This window comes from Chrysemys picta, chromosome 3, assembly GCF_011386835.1.
Source record: "Chrysemys picta bellii isolate R12L10 chromosome 3, ASM1138683v2, whole genome shotgun sequence".
In the NCBI taxonomy this organism is placed as follows: domain Eukaryota; kingdom Metazoa; phylum Chordata; order Testudines; family Emydidae; genus Chrysemys; species Chrysemys picta.
The window spans coordinates 104,933,517-104,954,295 of NC_088793.1; the positions used below are offsets into that span (position 1 = coordinate 104,933,517).

General features: G+C 47.0%; 1 protein-coding gene across 2 annotated transcripts; it reads left to right on the forward strand.

The window, feature by feature from the left end:
* The first annotated feature begins 4,354 nt into the window (after nucleotides 1-4,354).
* Nucleotides 4,355-8,964, forward strand: SLC35D3 (solute carrier family 35 member D3). Of its 2 annotated transcripts, none has more exons than XM_065588737.1 (2): nucleotides 4,355-4,966; nucleotides 6,674-8,964. In XM_065588737.1, exons 1-2 carry the CDS (start codon nucleotides 4,531-4,533, stop codon nucleotides 7,498-7,500), a joined length of 1,263 nt encoding a protein of 420 aa, XP_065444809.1. In that variant the 5' UTR covers nucleotides 4,355-4,530; the 3' UTR covers nucleotides 7,501-8,964. The 2 variants fall into 2 exon arrangements, 1 of the variants encoding a protein (XP_065444809.1); XR_010599699.1 differs by lacking the exon at nucleotides 4,355-4,966 and adding an exon at nucleotides 5,239-5,564 and having other exon boundaries at nucleotides 6,674-6,810.
* Nucleotides 8,965-20,779: the final 11,815 nt, after the last annotated feature.

Consider the following 20,779-nt stretch of genomic DNA (forward strand, 5'->3'; position numbering starts at 1 on the left):
TCCCCTCTGGAAGAACCCACAGTCCAGGTCAATTGGGAGGTTTGGGGGGAACCCAGGCCCACCCTCTACTCCAGGTTCCAACCCAGGGCCCTGTGGACTGCAGCTGTCTATAGTGCCTCCTGTAACAGTTGCATGACAGCTACAACTCCCTGGGCTACTTCCCCATGGCCTCCTCCAAACACCTTCCTTATTCTCACCACAGAACCTTCCTCCTGGTGTCTGATAACACTTGTGCTCCTCAGTCCTCCAGCACACCCTCTCATCTCCTTGCACCTCTTGCTCTCAGCTCCTCACACCACAAACTGAAGTGAGCTCCTTTTTAAAGCCCAGGTGCCCTGATTAGCCTGCCTTAATTGATTCTAGCAGCTTCTTCTTAATTGGCTCCAGGTGTCCTAATTAGCCTGCCTGCCTTAACTGGTTCTAGCAGGTTCCTGATTACTCTAGTGCAGCCCCTGCTCTGGTCACTCAGGGAACAGAAAACTACTCATCCAGTGACCAGTATATTTGCCCTCTGCCAGACTCCTGTACCCCACTGGTCTGGGTCTGTCACACATTACACACACAATATATGATGACAATTATATTTAAAATGTCTGGATGGAGGGGTGTATGTTCTTGTTTAGAAAATATTAAATTGTAAAGACTTCTATCTCTTTAAGTAAAAGTAATGCACTTCTGTTATCACCGACTTCCTTTCAGGCAAGTTTGTTTGAAAATAAGTTTTAAATCTCAATTGGGAGAACTATTGAACCCATGACAACAATTATGTAAAAGTTCCCTTTTGAAGTGAGAACCTGTTTTGTTTTTCCCTAAGCCAGGGCTGCCCAGAGGATTCAGGGGGCCTGGGGCAAAGCAATTTCGGGGGCCCCTTCCATTAAAAAAAAAGTTGCAATACTATAGAATACTATATTCTCGTGGGAGCCCCTGTGGGGCCCGGGGCCTGGGGCAAATTGCCCCACTTGCCCCCCCCCCCCTCGGGCGGCCCTGTCCCAAGCAGGACATCATTGCTGGCAATGGACATTGCAAACCCAATAGCCGTGAAGCATTAACGGGTGTTGACAAATGATCAGCCATCAGTCTCCTCCATGCACATTGAAGTGTTGTTTAAATTGCACAAGTTTAAGGGTAGCTACAATATTTCCCAGCTTCTGTTAAGTGCTATGGTAAGTCTTTAGAAGGTGTTCCTTGTGCACACACAACCTCTGTCGAAAGCAATAAGAATTCAGGATCAGGCCCATGTTATATAACAAATAAGTGAGCCATTACAATGAAATTGAAGACTAACTTAGAGCCCTGAGTTCACCATTCCCTACTTGTCCAAATTCTGTCCTTTCTCATACATTTTTTGTAAATAAAAAGGAAATATAAACTCATTACTGTGTTTAAAATACAAAATAAAAGTTTATTTACCATGCACCACTAGCAAGAATATATTCTTACTGTTAGTGAATGAGACCTGGGCATGTATAGTTTCCAAAGGCTGAAAATTATAAAGTTCCATCACTTTTCCTGACCCCACTGATTATTGAAAAAGTAGGTGTTGGGTAGGGTAAAAGGTTAGAGCTTTCCACAGATTCAAGGTGATCTATTTCTACTTCAATTAACATTCAAACCCTTATGGAAAATCTTCTTGACTACCTCCGATCATTCAAGAGAAAGGATGGGCTAACTTACTCCTACCAGAATTTTCTTCAAATTGTAAAGCTTTGCTTTGGATAATTTGTGTAACCATCAATGTTCCCAATAAATATCTCTGAGATTGCCCTCTCTTTGAAGCGAGGCTATTTACCACTTGTCTAGTGAAAACGATTTATCGTACTATATTCTGTATCCATCCCAGAGAACTGATGGTGGCCAAAGGATTAAATCCCTGTCCAATGAATGTCATTTACTAGATTATCTTCATGATTTCAAGGAGATAGAATTCAGCAGCATGTAAATTAGCTATACTAGTGGGGACACCATATGGCAACCCTTTATTGACCATTTTTGAACCATAAATCTTACCAAGAGACATGTAATTAACAAAGCATAGGAAGCCGGAAATTAGGGGAGGAACTGTAGCTTAAAACAGGTTTCAGAGTAGCAGCTGTGTTAGTCTGTATCCGCAAAAAGAACAGGAGTACTTGTGGCACCTTAGAGACTAACAAATTTATTTGAGCATAAGCTTTTGTGAGCTACAGCCCATTTCATCCGATGCATAGAATGGAGCATATAGTAAGGAGATAGATTAGATAGATATGTATGTATATATATAACCCACCTTTTCATGTTCTCTGTATGTGTATATATATATCTCCTTACTATATACTCCATGAAATGGGCTGTAGCCCAGGAAAGCTTATGCTCAAATAAATTTGTTAGCCTCTAAGGTGCCACAAGTACTCCTGTTTTTGGTTTTTTTGTAGCTTGAGGGGTATGACTATCTGATGTGCTGACTCTTCCTAGAGAATGTAAAACTGCGAGTCAAGAGAAGGGTAATGCATTTGATCCCACGTCCACTGAAGTTAATGGGGAGTCCGCTGATTTCCGTGTACTCTGGAGCAGAACCATTATGCGTGAACTTTTTCCTTGGGCTCCACTGGATAGTTTAAGGGCAGGCGTTTACTGCCCACCGCTGTAGTCTGTTTTCATTCAGGATCCTAGCGGGTGAACCTGTGTTGATGCCCTGAATTCTAAAAACTCGTGCAAACCAGCTTCCAGCCCATACACAGCAGCACGGCGAGCCTGCTTTTGGTGGGCTTGAATTAATGGTTTGGCTGATGGTGTCATAAAAACCATCTGATTTAGTACTGAAGTGTATGGAGACCATGGGCAGTCAGAACTAGATTGTCAGTGTGATAATGCAATAGCGGATTAGATTTGACATCATCTGAGAAAATTCCTGATCTATTGTAACCAGCTGCTGATTTTCAACCGTCCGCGGATTAAAATGCACTGTTGGAAACAAATCTTTAATATGTTAAATTTACAGGAACTAAACTTAAGTTACTGCCGGGTCTGCGCCTTCCTGCTGATATGGTGCACATATTCTGCGCGTCTTTTATTAACGTTTTGTTTGATTTAAAAGGTCCGACTGTTAGGTTAGCCTGTGGCCTGTTCCTTCAGAAAATACTGCCTTGGGCGATTTTGAAAAACACTCAACGACCTTTACAAGACAAATTAATAAAATGTGCTTGGATCTGGTTAATTTTAGAAGACCGCTGTGCTTTTAAAAAGGGGGGGGGGGGCGGGAGGAACCTGCCTTCCACTTGCTTGGCTTTTACAGAGGGCAGGTAGCCCGTTTCTCCTGCACTTCCATAACACCCGGTTACAGATGTTTTGGGACTATAAAGTTAATCAGGTAACCAAGCTGCAACATGGTGCTGGGGAGGTGTGTTATGTCTGCACAGGGTGTAGCGGTTCCCTAACAGCTCGGGGAGATAATCCCCACCATGTGCAGTTCGCAGTTGCTCTTTCCAGCTTCCAGTGTCTGCTCGGGTACTTTGCTCTAAAACCTCCGGACAGGACTTGCAGGGCATCTCTCTGATCTATGTCGAACCGCCGCAATTCAAGGCGGGCTAACAAAAAGCCCGAGATGGCGTTTCATAATGTTTTATTAGGTACTTAAAACTTTGTGTCAACAGCAATCACTTCTTCGGAAAACGCTTGGATTGCCGATGGGTTAACCCCTCCTGGCTGTATGCCGATTACACGGAAATATAAATTGGAGGCGCTTGAGTCCAGGCAGAAGCGAGATTGGCATTTCCTTCGGAGCCCCCCTCCATCGCCCCCTCCCACACCCTTTTCAGTGTCACTTACTGAGTAGGGAGGGGAGACTCTGTTGGTGTAAATTAATTCCACGTGGACCCTTCTGTGGGTCGGGTTTTGGGGCGCAAAGAATGTTTGTGGGTGAGGAAATTGGGCGATTTCGTTGTTCCCCCAGATCCCACTCCCCCCGTTTAAAGGGCGGAGGGGTTAGAGCCTCAATCGCTTGCCCCGTGTGGATGGGACACTGTAAGGAGGAGGGGGCAGGCGCTGGTGCACCCCCCCTGGGCGAGTGTTAGCCCCTTACCTTTCAAGGTATTGGCTTAAAAAAAACCCCCACCCGGCCAGCAGTGTCTCATCCCCGGGGCCATGGAAGCGGTCAGGAAGGAGAATCAGCAAATGCAAGAAAAGGATCCCGCTGTAATTAAAGTAATGGGGAGTGCAGCGCGGGCACCCAGCCCCGCACGCGTCAGCAGGAACTCGGGCTCCTCTGGACAAGGGGTTTCCAAGGGCTGCGGAGAGATTCTCCATGGGATCCCCCCGCCCCCCAGATCAGCCCCTCCCCCGCCCTCCTGTCCCTTTGCTGCGAGCGAGCGGCGCTGGGATCAGTGTCACTTGGCCGGCCGGGGGACCCACAGAGCGGAGCTGCTGCTGCTGCTGCTGCTGCTCCGGCGGCGGGAACCCGGCGGCGCCCAGGCATAACGGGGACCGCAGCCTCCCCCGCTCCCTCCCCCCGGCAGGTGCTGCTGGAGCCCGGGCGCAGCGGGCGCAGAGCGGGCTGCCATGCGGCTGTGCCGGGGCCGCGCGCTGGGCATCGGGGTGGCGGTGGCCCACGGGCTCTTCTCGGGCTCGCTGAACATCCTGCTCAAGTTCCTCCTCAGCCGCTACCACTTCGCCTTCCTGACGCTGCTGCAGTGCCTGAGCAGCGCGGTGGCCGCCCTCAGCCTGGCGCTGCTGCGGCGCCTGGGGCTGGTGGCCCTGCCCCCCTTCGGGCTCAGCCTGGCGCGCCCCTTCGCGGCCGTGGCCGCGCTCTCCACGCTGCAGTCCAGCCTCACCCTGTGGGCGCTGCGCGGGCTCAGCCTGCCCATGTACGTGGTGTTCAAGCGCTGCCTGCCCCTGGCCACCCTGCTGCTGGGCGTCCTGGTGCTCAAGAACGGCGGCCCCTCGGCCGGGGTGCTGGGCGCCGTGCTCGTCACCACCTGCGGGGCAGCGCTGGCAGGTGAGCCCGGCCCCGCCCCGGCCTCCTCTCGGCCGGTCCCTCTCCGCTGCCCTCCCTCAGCCCATCGCCCGCACCATCCCCCATCCCCATCGCCCCGTCCTCACCCCATCATCTTCCCTCCTATCCCCCCACCTCTCAGCCCATCGCCCCATCCACACCCACCTTCCCTCCGCCCCCACCCTCAGCCCATCGCCCCGTCACCAGCGCTGCTGTCCCTACCCACCCCCATCCCATGCCCTCATCACCTCTCCTCCCGTCCCCACCAACCCTTCACCCCATTCCCGTTACCTCTTGTGCCATTCGGCCAACCCCTCACCCCATCCCTTCTCTCCCATCCCTGTTCCAACCTCTCCAATCCCCCCCATCCATCCTCATCTTCCTCTTGCAGACCCTCCTCCCCCAACACACTCCCACCCTGCCACTCCTGTCATCCTCCTCCCTCCCTGCCACTCCTTAGCCCCTCTCAGCCTTGTCACCCCCTCCTTCCTACCCCCCTTAGCTCACTCGCTCCGCGCTGATCTCTCATCCCTGCTTCCCCCGCACATCGGCCCCTTTCCTCCCGCTCCCCTCTGAGCTTTCTTCCCTCGGCTTGGAATAGGTCAGTACGGGACTGTTATTCTGGGGGGCAAGAAGGTTAAATTGTTCCCGACTCTCTGTGGCTTGGGAGCAGCGATCCCTTTGTGCAGGGCAGGTCTGGTGAACAGGGGGTGGTTTCCAGCTCTTCCCTTTACCTGGGGCTACAGGGACCAGCGAGGAGTGTCCCGGTTATACTGGTGGGCTACATAGAAATAGGAGTTTTGAGAAGGCGATCACCCTTGTCCCTTCTCCCACCCACGAGTTCTGCGCCCTTGGGAGCTGCCTGGCTTCTCCTTGAGAGGCTGGGGTAGCTCGGAGGCTCCAGCAGGGAAGCCGGGGATCTGGAAAGGAGGCGGCAGCTGGAAGCTGCAACCGGGCATCAAGAGGGAAAGTCAAACTCTGCCCTCGGATCCTCACGCTTTATTTCCATTGGCCGCAACGGTGACATCCCTGTGTGGGTTCTGAAGGCAGAATCTGGCTCTGCTAGGGACATGGCAGCACACGGATTTATGAACTATCCATGGAACCGGAATGAAAAACATACGGTTCATTTTGCACTGAAACCAAACCTTGGGCTCCTTCTCTGGACGCCAGAAGCTTCCTGCTTTATTGGGGGGGAGGTAGGAAGGGCAGGATCTGGAGACTGAACACCGAAAGCTAAATGGCACGTCCCCGCTGGTACTGAGCTCTGGGGATAGTTTGAGGCAGAGACAGCAATACAAAAATATTTTCCTGCTATGATTATATATCAACTGAATGTTTCCTTTTTCTTCCTTCCTTCTCTCTTTCCTTCTCTCCTTCCTTACTTTCTTCCCTCCCCACCCCCCAAAAAGAGTGGATGCAAACTAATTTTGGCTCTGAGATAAAACTCTCTGGCTTGGTCAGATCTGGAGAATAATATGTTAAAGGGATGACTTTGAAATAAGGGAGAGAGAGATTTTGTCAGCTATTGGTCAGAAGATAGTGTAATTTAGGATAATAATCAGAAATCATCAGTAACATTCGTTTAAATGGATGTTGTCTCTCTGTTTGGTCTGAAATAATGTCACAAATAAGAACATGGTTTGCCCTCCTTCTCATCTCTTTCTCTCTCTCTTGTAAATGCATTTTTCTTTCTGTCTCTTCTGGCAGGAGCTGGTGACCTGACTGGTGACCCCGTAGGGTATGTGACAGGAGCACTGGCTGTGCTGGTACATGCTGCATATTTGGTGCTCATTCAAAAGACAAGTGCAGATAGTGACTATGGACCCCTGACAGCCCAATATGCCATTGCTGTTTCGGCTACTCCTTTTCTCATTATCTGCTCCTTTGCCAGCATGGATTCCATCAACGTCTGGTCTTTCCCAGGCTGGAAGGACCCTGTCATGACATGCACTTTTATTGCTTGCATCTTGTTTGGCTGTGCCATGAACTTTACCACCCTTCACTGCACCTACATTAACTCAGCTGTGACCACGAGCTTTGTTGGGGTGGTGAAGAGCATAGCAACCATCACAGTGGGGATGGTGGCATTCAATGATGTGGCGCCCACAAAGCTGTTTATAGCAGGTGTAGTGGTCAATACCTTGGGCTCTCTCATTTATTGTGTGGTCAAGTACATTGAGACCAGACGGCAGAGCAACTATGAAGACCTGGAGAAAGAAGCTAGAGAGGAAGAGGAGAAGGGACATGCTGGAGGCCAACCACCATTTGTCATGGAGGAGATATCCAAGGAGAAAGGGACTGAAGAGACAGCTGTAAAGGAATCAGCAACTGGGGATAGTCAGTGTGTAGAGGAACAGAAGGACAGCACTGTGGAGACAGCAAAGGTGCCCATTGTCCTAAAAGAAGCTAGCACTGAAGAAGTTAACAAGAGCTCATTAAAAGAGGCCTACCTTGGAGTATGGAGGTTGGTTAGGGTGACTAATTATATAAAGAAAGATTATTTAATAGAAAATGAGGAGTTACCAACTCCCTGAAAAGCAGAATTTTTAAAATATATTCCTGGTTGAGGACACATCTACTTGGTTCCTTGTGTAGGGAGGGAGACACAATGTACATTTTAAGCACCTTTATAGGGTTATACTTTATACTGTTGTAACAGTGTAACAACATCCATGCAAAGAGCTGTCCCACACTAATTATACTAGTATAAAATCACAACCCTAACCGAAACAGTTAATTTGGTACACAATCTATGTGTAGAACAGGCCTTAAAGTTGGTTTACACTAAATGTAATTCCATTGTCTTCAGCGGAGTTACTCCTGATTTACAAAAGAGTGAGATCAGAATCAGACCTGAACTGTTGAGAAGCTCTGATCAGCAAAATAAGGATATCATCCTACAAATGTTTACTCCTTTGCAATCACCTCTCATTAAAGTTGGGTTTTGGATTAGACCCATGGAGCATCCTTCAGTGAAGTCATTGGAACTACTTAAGATCAGTAGTAAATATTTTCAGAATCAGGTTCTAGAGCAGTTCATTTGTTTTAGACTATGTCCATATATATTTGTGTGTGTGTATAAATACAGATCAGTATGCAATACAAATTTTAATGTAGCATCCAGAAACATAACATTTAAATATATTTTTGGAAAAGATGGTGTTGAGGGCTAAAGATGTATATGACAGAGCCTAAAATTGCTGAGCTTTTGAAGAAGTGGCACACAGAGCTGTATGCTGCACTTAATGTACAACTGCACTGAAGTAATGAGAGTCATTTACTGTGATCTGAAATATCATGTTTACCTTCTGTTCAACCTTCTTAATGTATTTTTAAATAAATGCTCTATTTATTGTTTATAAAGTAAACTAATTTTAAAAAATGCATTCTAGAATAATGGAAGTCGACTTTTCTTACTGGTAGCTGAATAGTCAATTTTTTTGTAATCCATGCAGGCCACTGAACACCACATTTATTGCCAATCTGTTCTCACTGTGTTCAGTATTTTGTGTCTATGGGTGAGGTCAAATACTGACTGCATTACAGCCTTAGATTTCCTGACATATAACACTGTTACCTGTTCTGCACATTTGAAAACATGCTGTAGAAAGCTATACGCATGCAATCATATTATAACACCTTTTCCACATGCCTGGTGGAAATATAATGGTTTGCTGCTTATTGTTCAAGTATGAAAGTAGAAACATATGGGAATTCTGACAGTATTTAACTGTTAAAAGCTGCTGTTACAATTTTGTACATTTGCATAGTCGGTAAAATGTGGTTATACTGTAGCTTGTATATAACTAATCTTGAGTGTTTAAGAATTCCCTACATTAAAAATGGGGATTTGGTAAATAAAACTGAGTTTTCCAATGAAGGAGACTGTTGTGAAATAAAATAAAAATATTGCCTCATGCTGAGGCATGTTAATTGCATTAACGGGAGACTTCAATTAATCTGGAGAATGACCCGTGGAAATAAAATGCACTGCTTTACAGAAGCCTCCTGGTTTTCTTATGGCAGCTGTTCCAGGGTGCTCGTTTTTAGTTCACTTTCACAATTCCTGCACCTGTATCACTTCTAAATTTCCTTCAACATGTTACACCACGGCTGTAAGCATTGTCAGACATCACTGGGACAAGAATTAGGGGTATGCAGAGGAATACAAGAATTCCTAAGTGGCTGCTAAGCTGTGGAGCTTTAAGCATATGTTGCACTAGCCAGTGATTTCCCTGACCAAATCTCTAGGTTGATTTGGTAGCAAAACTGTCAATCTGCTATCAATTTAGAATTAAAAATTGACAAAACGAGATCCTATTTATCATTAATATAATAGTTAGTTACATGATAATAGCCCTGAATATTATTTTCATTTTAAAATGTTTAATAAATATTATTTCTTTCTCATGACATCCCTGGGAGGTGAATTAACTATTATTTCCACCCTTTAACATTAGACCAAATAAACAAATGGTTTAGTGTGGTAAAGATGTGAATATCAGACTTGTGCAGTACATTTGGTGTGCTGATTGTATTAGGGTGTTGATTGGTCATCTTCAATGTCCACAGAAATGTGCATTCAGAAAGCTGGAAAGATAGAAACTCTCCTTGTGCCACAGTTGTGATAATAGTGCATAATGACTTCTTTCAAAATAAACATTAATTTTAATGTCAATATGCCAGTGAGCAACACCTGCTATAGCATTACAAAACAGGGAATTAATAGAAACCAGGCAAGGAAAGCCAGACTGGCATCTTTATTTTATTTGTTTAAAAAAATGATGCCAGATAAATGTGGAAATGACAATATTGTTTTATTAAGATATATGTTTTTAACTTATTTTACTATAGTAAACCTGATCTTGGCTTTGCCTTTATTGCCAGAAGGAAAGTACCACTGCCTGTAAATAAACAGGTGAGGATGAAAGAAGATCTACTTTAAACATGTATTCACTTATTTATAAACCACTATAGATGTTCATGGTCTGTTTATTGCTATTGTTTAATAGCCTCCATTAACCAAATATTTAGTACCTCTGTTTGCTGCAGACAAAGGTTTAAGTACCTAGAAAGACAGCTTTTTTTCAGCTCTGACTTTTAAATTAACTGATGGCAATTTAAAGTTTTGGTGATAAAAATCCAAAGCCAAAGATCCGATCCTCCTTACTTTCTCTCCCCCATCAGATATATTTCCCCATATTGCTTTGATGTTTCCCCATATTGCCTGGTTTTTAATCTGAAACCTCTACAACCGCAGAGCAGTCAATCAACTTTGCCCATCAATTAGCTGCAATGTTCATGCTTCAATAGTTTGCTGGAGGTCATTGGAAAGCTGTTCACTTACTGCACGCTTGTTTCTGTAATTGATGAGCATGTCGTTGTTGTTTTTCTTCTCTTCCCACTCCCCGCCTCTTCTAATTCACTCTGGGGCAAATCCAGTTGCCAGTGCCCAGTCTAAGTATCTCTGCTGAGTGCTGGGGAGGGAGATCCTAAGGGAGAAATCATCCTCTCCCCAAGTTAGTGGAATGGCAGAGTGGACCTACCCCATTGACACCTTTGTGGCACTACATAGGATGTAGGTCTGAAAGCGACTTCACCCCTGTTATGGTGGGAGGAAGGACTAAAGGAACCTTTTAACAGCAGATCCTCTGTTCCCACCCTTCTGCATGTGGCAATGCACTGATTCCCCATGGACAGGGCTGGCAGGTTTGTAGAAATTTTGGTGGTGCCCAGAACCCGTCCCCCCAAAATCCACTCCCCACCTGCCTAAGGTTCTGGGAGGGAGTTTGGGTGGGGGGAGGAGGTCTGGGGTGCAGACCCTGGGTTGGGGATTGGGGTCAGCAGGGGTGCAGTGTGCAGGCTCTGGGATGGAGTTTGGGTGCTGGGTGCAGGCTCCGGGCTGGGGCAGCAGGTGGGGGTGAAGGAGGGGGTGAGGGGTGCAGGATCTGGGACTGAGTTTGGGTGTAGGCTCTGGGCTGGGGCAAGGGGTGGGAGTGCAGGAGGGGGTGAGGGCTGCAGGCTCTGGGAGGGAGTTTGGGAGCAGGAGAGGGTGTGTGAGAAGGAGGTGGAGGTGCAGGCTCTGAGACAGAGTTTGGGGATGGGAGGGGGTGCAGTGGGAGGGGATGCAGGCTCTGGGAGGGAGTTTGGGGTTGGAGGGGGTGCAGAGGGAGGGGGTGCAGGGGTGAGGGCTGTGGCTAGGGCAGAGGTGCAGGGGGGTGAAGGCTCTGTCTGGGGCTGGGGATGAGGGGTTTGGGGTGTTGGAGAGGCTCAGGGCTAGGGCAGAGGGTTGGGGTGCAGGGGGGTGAGGGCTCTGGCTGGGGGTGCAGGGTCTGGGGTGGGGCAGGGCTGGGGATGAGTTCAGGGTGCAGGCAGGCTGCCCCGGGGCTAGTGCCAAAGAAGAGGACTCCCCTCAGCCCTCTCCCCACTGGCAGCAGTGAGCTTTGGGAGAGGGGCCCCCTCTGCCCCCCGGCAGCACACTCACCTCACACCACTGTCACTGCACATGCTCCTAGGGCCCCTCTCAGGTCCAGGAAGCCCCCTCGCCTCCCCTGTGGTGGGTGCAGGGGGGGTGGGGTGGCGGCTGCCATCATGTGTGCACCTTCTCCCCTGCTGCTGCCTCACTGTAGCCTCACTGGGGGTGAGGGATGGGGCTGCCCCTTGCCCAGCATGGGGCAGGAGCAGTGACTGCAGGTGGGAGACCCTGTGCTGGTGGAGGGTTCTGCTGGAAAAAGGAAGGGAGGGATAGCTCAGTGGTTTGAGCATTGGTCAGCTAAACCCAGGGTTGTGAGCTCAATCCTTGAGGGGGCCATTTAGGACTCTGAGGCAAAAAATCAGTACTTGGTCCTGCTAGTGAACACAGGGGGGCTGAACTCAATGACCTTTCAGGGTCCTTTCCAGTTCTATGAGATAGATATAGCTCCGTATATTATATTAGTAGATGGGGGGCATTAGGACCCAGCAGCAGCAGTTGATGCCAGGAGCCAGAAGAGCATCGTCAGCCTGGAGCTGTAGGGGTGAGGCTCTGGGGGCTGGGGTATGCTCAGGGGAAGTACGAGACCCAGCCCCAAACATTGGTGGAGCCAGGCCCTGAATATTGCTGGAGCCCAGGCACCACAGGCCCATATAAATCACTGCCCATGGAGTTGGGCTATTGGCAAAAAAAAAAAAAAAAAAAAGACATATACAAGAGAGATCCACCTCTGCCAGGCTCTCAGCAGCAGAACCTTCTTGTTTTCACTGCAGTAGTTGCCCCCCCCTTGTGGAGATACGGGGAGGATTTTGTATTGTATAGATCAGGGGTCGGCAACCTTTGGGAAGTGGTGTGACAAATCTTCATTAATTTAAGGTTTCATGTGCCAGTAAAAGGTTTTGCGTGCCAGACCGGCAGTGCAGGCAGCAGATGGAACCCCAGACCGGCAGGGTCCCAGCCGCTGACCCCGCTCAGCCCGCTGCTGGCCTGGATGGACGGAATCCGGGCCGGCAGCAGGCTGAGCGGGGCTGGCGGCCGGGACCCCAGACCCAAGCGGGAAGAGCCACTCAGCCCACTTCCAGTCTGGGGTCCCAGCCACTGGCCCCACTCAGCTTGCTGCCAGCCCGGGTTCCATCCATCCAGGCTGGCAGTGGGCTGCCCGGCTGGCAGCAGCGTGCCACTAGAAATCAGCCTGTGTGCTGCCTTTGGCATGCGTGCGGCAGGTTGCCGACCCCTGGTATAGATATATATCATAGTTATTCAATCTGGGGGGAAATTCTTTGTAGTAAGAGTGATGTGCCAGTGAAGTTGCAAATGAAAAGGAAGGTGGTTGAAAACCAGCACTATAGTTATTCAAGAATTGGCTAGATAAGACATTATACTTGTTATTGTGGTAGTGCCTTGGAACCCCAGTCGAGGGCGGAGCCCCATTGTGCTCAGCACTACACAGACAAGTAACAAAGACGGCGCTCTCTGCTCCAGAAAGCTTACACTCTAGGTGTCAGAGAGCATGCAACAAGTGGACAAAATAGGGGTGGGTGGGTTGGGAGCATGAGGTCATAACCATATGAACACATTGTAGCAGAAATTCAGCTTTAGGTTAAAATTTTAGGACTCCCATCAACCTCAAGCTGTGGCTCAAGCTCCCATGGCTCTTAGCTAAGTGAACAGTAGAGACTAGGACTGATAAATTAATGCAGATTCCCATATGTCAATGCAGAGAAGTAACTGCTACATCTTCTACCAAGGCCTGATTCAGCAGTCTTCCCTAGTCAGCAAAGCACTTAAGCATGTGCTTAACTGTAGCGTGTGCTTAAGCCTCATTTACATCAGTGGGATTTAAGACCAAGCTTAAATGCCCTGCCGAATGGGGGGCCTTAGTGAGCGGTTTGCTCGTGCGTATGTGTCTCATGGCCCTCAGCTGAATGCAATGTTAGGTGTAATTTATGGAAATTGCTTTTTTAGCTCACCAGGCAAAGGTTTGTGTTTTTGCAGCTGAAGGTCACAAGTCTTACTAACAATGGTACATTTATGTAGTTGGCTGATGACTGGTATCTCTCACTCTCTCTTTCTCTCTCTTTCTCTGTGACTATAATTATTACAGCTTGTCCGTAACACAGAACTATGACAGAATCTGGCATATTTCAGCTTGTTTTAAAAGTCTGTCTGCTCAGGGGAATCCAAATACTATGGGAACAAATCAGCATTGGCTTAAACTGGCACCGATGCGTGAGGGAAGCTTGCACAGATTTTACCTCATCAGTGCTATTGTGTTCTTAAGGAAACTACATCCTCATGGGATAAGAGGGAAAGTCCTCTCATGGATCAGTGACTGGTTAAAAGATAGGAAACAAAGGCAGGAATAAATTGTCAGTTTTCACAATGGAGAAAGAGAAAGAGCAGGGGTCCCCCAAGGATCTGTACTGGGACAGGTGCTGTGCAACATATTCACTAATGACCTGGAAAAGGGGGAAACAGAGAGGTGACAATGTTTGCAGATGATAAAAAATTATTCAAGATAGTTAAGTGCCAAGCTAATTGCAAAGGGTTATGGGGATCTCAGAAAATTAGGTGACTGGGCAACAAACTGGCAGATGAAATTCAACATTGTTAAGTGCAAAGTAATGCACATTAGAAAAAATAATCCCAACTATACATATATAATGATGGGTTCTAAATTAGCTCTTACCATTCAAGAAAGAGATGTTGGAGTCACTATGGATCGTTCTCTGAAAACTTCAGCTCAATGTGCAACAGTGGTCAAAAAGGTTAACTGAACGTTAGGAAATGGACATATTAGGAAAGGGGTAGAAACTCAGACAGAAAATATCATAATACTACTATATAAATCCAAGGTATGTCCTTGAATACTGAATGCAGTTTTGGTTATCTCAAAGAAGATATAGTGGAACTGGAAAAGGTTCAGAGAAGGGCAACAAAGATGATGAAGGGTATGGAACGGCTTCCATATGAGGAGAGACTGAATAGCGTAGGGCTGTTCATCTTAGAAAAGAGATGATTAAGTGTGTGTGTGAGAATATGATAGAAGTTTATAAAAGCATGAATGGTGTGGAAAAAGTGACTAGAGAAGTGTTATTTACCCTTTCCCACAATATAAAAACCAGGGGTCACCCAATGAAGTTAATAGGCAGTCCTTTAAAGACAAACAAGAGCACGTACTTTTTCACACAACACACAGTCAACCTGTGGAACTCATTGCCATGGGATGTTGTGATGGCCAAAGGTATAACTGAACTCAAAAAGGAACTAGATAAGTTGATGGAGGATAGGTCCATCAAGGACTATTAGCTAAGTTAGTCAGGGATACATACAATCCCATGCTTGTGTAACCCTAAACCTCTGCCTGGCAGAAGCCGAGGGGGGTGGATCACTTCAATTGCCTTTTTCTGTACACACCCCATGAAGTGCTGGTATTGGCCACTGCTGGAGACAGGATACTGAGCTAAATGGAACATTGGTCTGACTCAATAAGAGGCATGTTATGAAAAGAGGCTTTTTTTAAGTGCCCGTTCCTCTTGGAAAAAAATTCTATTTCATTAATATTTTTTAGAATAAGAGATTTCTTTAAGAAGTAAAATTAAAATCCAATTCCCACAAATGGTATAGTGTTAGCTGAGCTTGCAAAAGAATTTGATGTATGGTATGGATTAGGTTGGTCGCCTCTTTATTTCCAATGCTTCTGAAGTGGTTGGGGAGATTGAAATGTAAAGCTAAAGGACAAAGAATGAGCTCTGTACTGTTGCTTTACTACTGTTAATCTTAAAACCCCTTTGGAACTCCAGAGCGTTAGCCTCACTTTTGAGCTGACTTGACAAATGAATCTGCCATTCTTACAGTGCAGTCCTGGAATATTATAAAATGCCAAACGTTTAAGCTTCAGCTAGATAAGGCATAACCAGCTCCGTCCCAGTACTGGGAAGACAGTGATGTGCATGCCATATGGGTGCAGTGTGCTGTGAGAGAGAATTGCACAGCAGCCATTGCTCTACAACCCAGCATGAGGTAGAACCTGCCACCCCTTGAGGGTTAAGTGATCTCCTCTCATTCTCTCTCTTTCTTCATCCTTCCTGACCCGTGTGTTGCTTTTTAGGCTGTCAACCATGACATCCTTCTCAATTACCTGGGACCATTTGCTGGAGTCTCAGAGAACTGTCCTTCTTGGTTTTGCTGCCATCTATCAGTGTCTTCACTGCAGTAAGTTGACAGCTGGTGCTCTCCTGTTGACTCTGCTTACGCTCCTTGTTCTTGTGGAGTACCGGAGTCGACGGGAGAGCGCTCAGCGGTCAATTTATCGCATCTATACTGAGGGCTGGCTCCAGGCACCAGGCACCCAAGCACATGCTTGGGGCGGCACCTGGTAAGGGGCGGCGGGGGGAGCGCGGCGCAGCATTCCCGGGGAGAGGGGGGTGTTCCGGCGGCTCTCAGCGGGGGGCGGGGGCGGGCTCTGGCAGCGCGGGGGGGGGGCATTCCGGCGGCTCTCGGCGGGGGGCGGGCTCTGGCGGCGCAAGGGGGCGTTCCGGCGGCTCTCGGCGGGGAGCGGGCTCTGGCGGCGCGGGGGGGGCGTTCCGGCAGCTCTCGGCGGGGAGTGGGCTCTGGCGGTGCGGGGGGGCGTTCCGGCGGCTCTCGGCGGGGGGCAGGGGCGGGCTCCGGCGGTGCTGGGGGGCGTTCCAGCGGCTCTCGGCGGGGGGCGGGCTCCGGCGGCGCTGCGCTGCGCGGCGCTGGGCGGGGGGGGCAGCGCGGGGCTGGGGGGGGTTTCTGGCAGCGCTCGGCACGGGGGGCAGGCTCCGGCATGCGGCGCTTGTCGGGGGGAGCAGCGCGGGCGCGGCGCTGGAGGGGGGTTCCAGCGGCGCTCGGCGGGGGGGGCAGCGCTCTGGGGGGGGGTTCTGGCGGCACTCGGCTGGGGGGCTCGGTGGGCGGCGCTTTTTTTTGCTGCTTGGGGCAGCAAAAAAGCTAGAGCCGGCCCTGTCCATACTAGACACAATAAATCGACCCCCGCTGGATCGATCACTTCCCGCCGTTCCGGCGGGTAGTGTAGACAAGCCCTTAGTGTGTTTATGTGATGGAGGTTGTTATTTGTTAGTTTATATTTTGGGAGATAGGGGTTAGTTCAGTTGTATAAGTCATTGTATTGTTATGGCAGGTTTCACCCGGTGGCCCTGCTACACGGTCTTTCCAGTTTTCTTCCCGCCCCACCCTCCCTTTAGCTTGCAAGCAAATGTTCAATCTTGGGAAGACATGCTGTGTTTTTATTATGGAAGGCTCTGTGCAGAGGAAGTGGTCCTGGGTACGGGGAGCTGTATGAGCTGCAGGACTGTCTGTTCTCTGATTTGGGCTCTGATTAGAGTCCATTCTTCAGGCATAGTTGCTTCCTGGGAACTAGGCATTGGTGTTGGGCTGAGATTCCTGAAGAAGGGATTGCGTGCATCTCTGTTCCTGGACTGGTGTTTATGTATAAATAAAGAAAGTTACACCTAGAATATACCTAGACTCCATGTTGCTGTTTTTCTCCTCTACTAGAACATGATCAGTGAAGCCCTGAATTTCTGCTATAACACAGCAGAGGGCCAATGCTATGTCATAATGGGACACTGGTATCAAAAGGAGGGGCAATATTAGTTTGGATTTGCATCCATTGATTTAAACCTTTGAATTAATTGTATAAGAGTCTAAAGTTGTGTCTAAAATAGTGAAGAATTAGTAATTACAACTCAAGATGGTGTGGTGTACAGAATGTCTTTATATGCTTCTCTTTCTATCTATATGATCCCTAGTGAAAAAGTCCAACAGTATAGGAACTGACTAATTAGTTTAACATTAGTTTGATTGTTTTGTTCATTATAAGTGAAACATGCATACGAAAGTTAAAAGATTGAAGGAGGGAAAGATTCCTTTTATTAATAATGTCACTCATTTGAATTCCAAGTAGCAATATTCCTAAAAAAAAAAAGATAGATCTTTGTTAGCTTAATCTTGAATCCCAGAGGAGCATAAAAGTTATTATTCATTAAGGGAATGACTAATATGCTCCAACCAGATCAGGCATGGAATTGACCTGATATAGACAATTCCCATCTTGTTATGGAGGAGCAAATGTTTACAAACATTACTCTCAATCGTATCAAAAAGGGCAAAACCTCAAAGCCACTACATGGTGCTCTTTCAAATCCCTCCTTAAGATCCTCATCTGCTGTCATGCCTACAGAACAGTCAACAGCTCGGGTGGCTAGCCAAAGTCTTTGCCGGAGCCACAAAGTCGACACAGTTATTTTTAGCGTACTAGTTTGAGCTGTGCTAGTGCAAGTCGGTCTACCTGGGCTCTCAGACTCGCTCCCATCTGCAGTGGCCATGGAGACATACCCTAAGACTTCCACTCAGAGGCAGATTAAGGTTTCCTGGGGCCCTGGGCAAGTGGGGAGGGCCCTCTCCAACCTTGCCCCTCTCCAGAGCAAGTGGGGGGCCCCTCTCCAACCTATAATAAGAATATAACAGTAGGGATCTATTATGGACCACCTGACCAGGACAGTGATAGTGACTATGAAATGCTAAGGGAGATTAGAGAGGCTATCAAAATAAAGAACTCAATAATAGTGGGGGATTTCAATTATCTCCATATTGACTGGGAACATGTCACCTCAGTACGAAATGCAGAGACAAAATTTCTTGATACTTTAAATGACTGCTTCTTGGAGCAGCTGGTATGGGAACCCACAAAGGGAGAGGCAATTCTCGATTTAGTCCTGAGTGGAGCACAGGATCTGGTCCAAAAGGTAACTATAACAGGACCGCTTGGAAATGTGACTATAATATAATAACATTTAACATTCCTGTGGTGGGAAGAACACCTCAGCAGCCCAACACTGTGGCATTTAATTTCAGAAAGGGGAACTATGCAGAAATGAAGAGGTTAGTTAAACAGAAATTAAAAGGTACAGTGACTAGAGTGAAATCCCTGCAAGCTGCTTGGACACTTTTCAAAGCCACCATAATAGAGGCCTAACTTAAATGTATACCCCAAATTAAAAAAACACAGTAAAAGAATTTTAAAAAGAGCCACCATGGCTTAACAACCATGTAAAAGAAGCAGTGAGAGATAAAAAGGGATCTTTTAAAAAGTGGAAGTCAAATCCTAGTGAGGTAAATAGAAAGAAGCATAAACACTGCCAAATTAAGTGTAAATATGTAATAAGAAAAGCCAAAAAGGAGTTTGAAGAACAGCTAGCCAAAAACTCAAAAGGAAATAGCAAAATGTTTTTTATGTACATCAGAAGCAGGAAGCCTACTAAACAACCAGTGGGGACCCTGAACGATCGAGATCCTTGAGCCACAGGCTTGTTGGCAGATGTTGCAGGTGGGGTTGGAAGTCAGGGTTGGGGCACAATTACTGCATGACCGTTGTCTTTCCTTTCTGTTCTGGTGTTTTTCTGTGACCAGGGCAAGGCGATTTTCCTCAAAAGTGGACGTTCCCTCTCTGGTGAGCCTTTGCCAGTTATCCCTGTCCTGGGCTACTGTCTCCCAGTGTGTGGTGTCGATGCCACATCTCTTGATGTTTATCCTGGGGGAGTCTTTAAAGCGTTTCTTTTGGTCTCCCCATTTCCTTTCTCCGTTGGTGAGTTGGGCGTATAGCAGTTGTTTTGGTAAGTGTATGTGCACATAGTGCCTGCTCCACCTCAGTTGGTGCTGGTTAATCAGGGCCTCAACACTGAAGATGTTGGCCTCTGTGAGGACACTGACATTAGTACATGATCCTCCCACTTTATGTTGAAGATCTTCCAAAGAAAGTGCTGGTGTCTCAGGTGTTTTCTATAGGTCACCCAAGTCTCACAGACGTAGAGGAGAGTTGGGATTACCACCACTTTGTAAACTAAAAGTCTAGTGTGTGTTCTTCTGATGTCATGATTGTTGAACACCCATCTGGCGAAACAGTCTGCCAAAGGCAAAGCTGGCACAGCGGATTCTATGCTGAATCTCGACGTCCATGTCTGCCCTCTGTGAGAGATGGCTGCCAAGATAGGCAAAGTATTCTACATTTTCCAGTTCTTCTCTGTCAGTGTAGATCTTCTTTTCTGGGTCTGATGATTGACCAGGAGCTGGCTGCTAGAGAACTTTTGTTTTGCCAATGTTCAGAGTTAGCCCTAGGCTTTTGTGAGCTTCAGAGAAGCAATTAAGGGCTGTTTGTAGCTCCTCCTTTGAGTGTGCAACTACAGCACAATCATCTGCGCACTGGAGTTCGATTATTGTTGCCAATATTACTTTAGTTCTGGCACGGAGATGAGAGAGGTTGTAAATGCTACTAGAAAATAAAACTGAAGCCAATTGCATAATAAAAATAATTGAAGTACAGAAACCTGTAAGAGAAGATTGCATTGCTTCATCTAATATGTGGTTGTATTGAGTATTACTAATGTCTCTCTCATTAAATACATTATGCAACGTTCATTAAATTAACAATTTCATATCTGATGATAGAGAGGTGAGCTAATGGCAAAAGTTAACAGCTGTAGAAATGAGATAAAGAAACTATGGAAACATCCCTCACAATATCACTGCTCAGAAGGTCTTTAAATCTTTAAGCAAATGCTCTTCGAGTCTGTTTTCCATTGTTTTCAGTGGAATGCTCACACTAGGAATCACTTGGGAACCACGAACCACAAGCCAAATAGATTTATGTCTGAGGGGAAACCATCTTATTAACTTCAACAACACTCTTCCCTTGGAAAAAATTATGTGGCCTTAAGTAACTTTGCAGTTAGGAGAAAAAAATAAAATTACAATTTTTCAGTGGTTTCTTGTTTCACATTCACATTTGTTGCAAGCCTGGCTCATATTGGGCTGGGCATGATGTGCACCATTGTCACACCTGCTCTTTCTTTTCTCTTCTAAAGTAGGGGTTGGGGAGAGATTTTCAAAAATAATCAGCATTGGCCTAAGTGCTCCTATTGAAGTTAATGAGAATTTTACAGTTAGCTCCCATGGGAGCAGAGGTAGACCAATACTCACAGCTTTTGCTTTTGTAACAGACAAAAGTGGGGAGCTCATTTATGTTATAAGGTGTGCATAGTACAAATTATCATTGAGAAATATTAGTCTGTAACATAGTTAAGCTCGACTTTCATCCCTGCACAACTTTGCCTGACCAAAACAATCAATGGGTAATTTTACATGCATGATCTTAGCCCTGGGTAGCATTTTTCTGAAAAGTGTCTGGGTACCTCTGCAAATTTGATCTTCTTCAACTCCTGCCTCAGTACTTTTGTCTTTGACATTATGGTTTACATTTCAGTGATAATGTAATGTAGAAAGAGGACATTTTAACAATTTGG

Coding starts and splice junctions, on each gene's coding strand:
- SLC35D3 (XM_065588737.1), top strand. CDS start 4,531: ATGCGGCTGTGCCGGGGCCGCGCGCTGGGCATCGGGGTGGCGGTGGCC. Junction 4,967..6,673: donor CTGCGGGGCAGCGCTGGCAG/GTGAGCCCGGCC, acceptor CTCTTCTGGCAG/GAGCTGGTGACCTGACTGGT.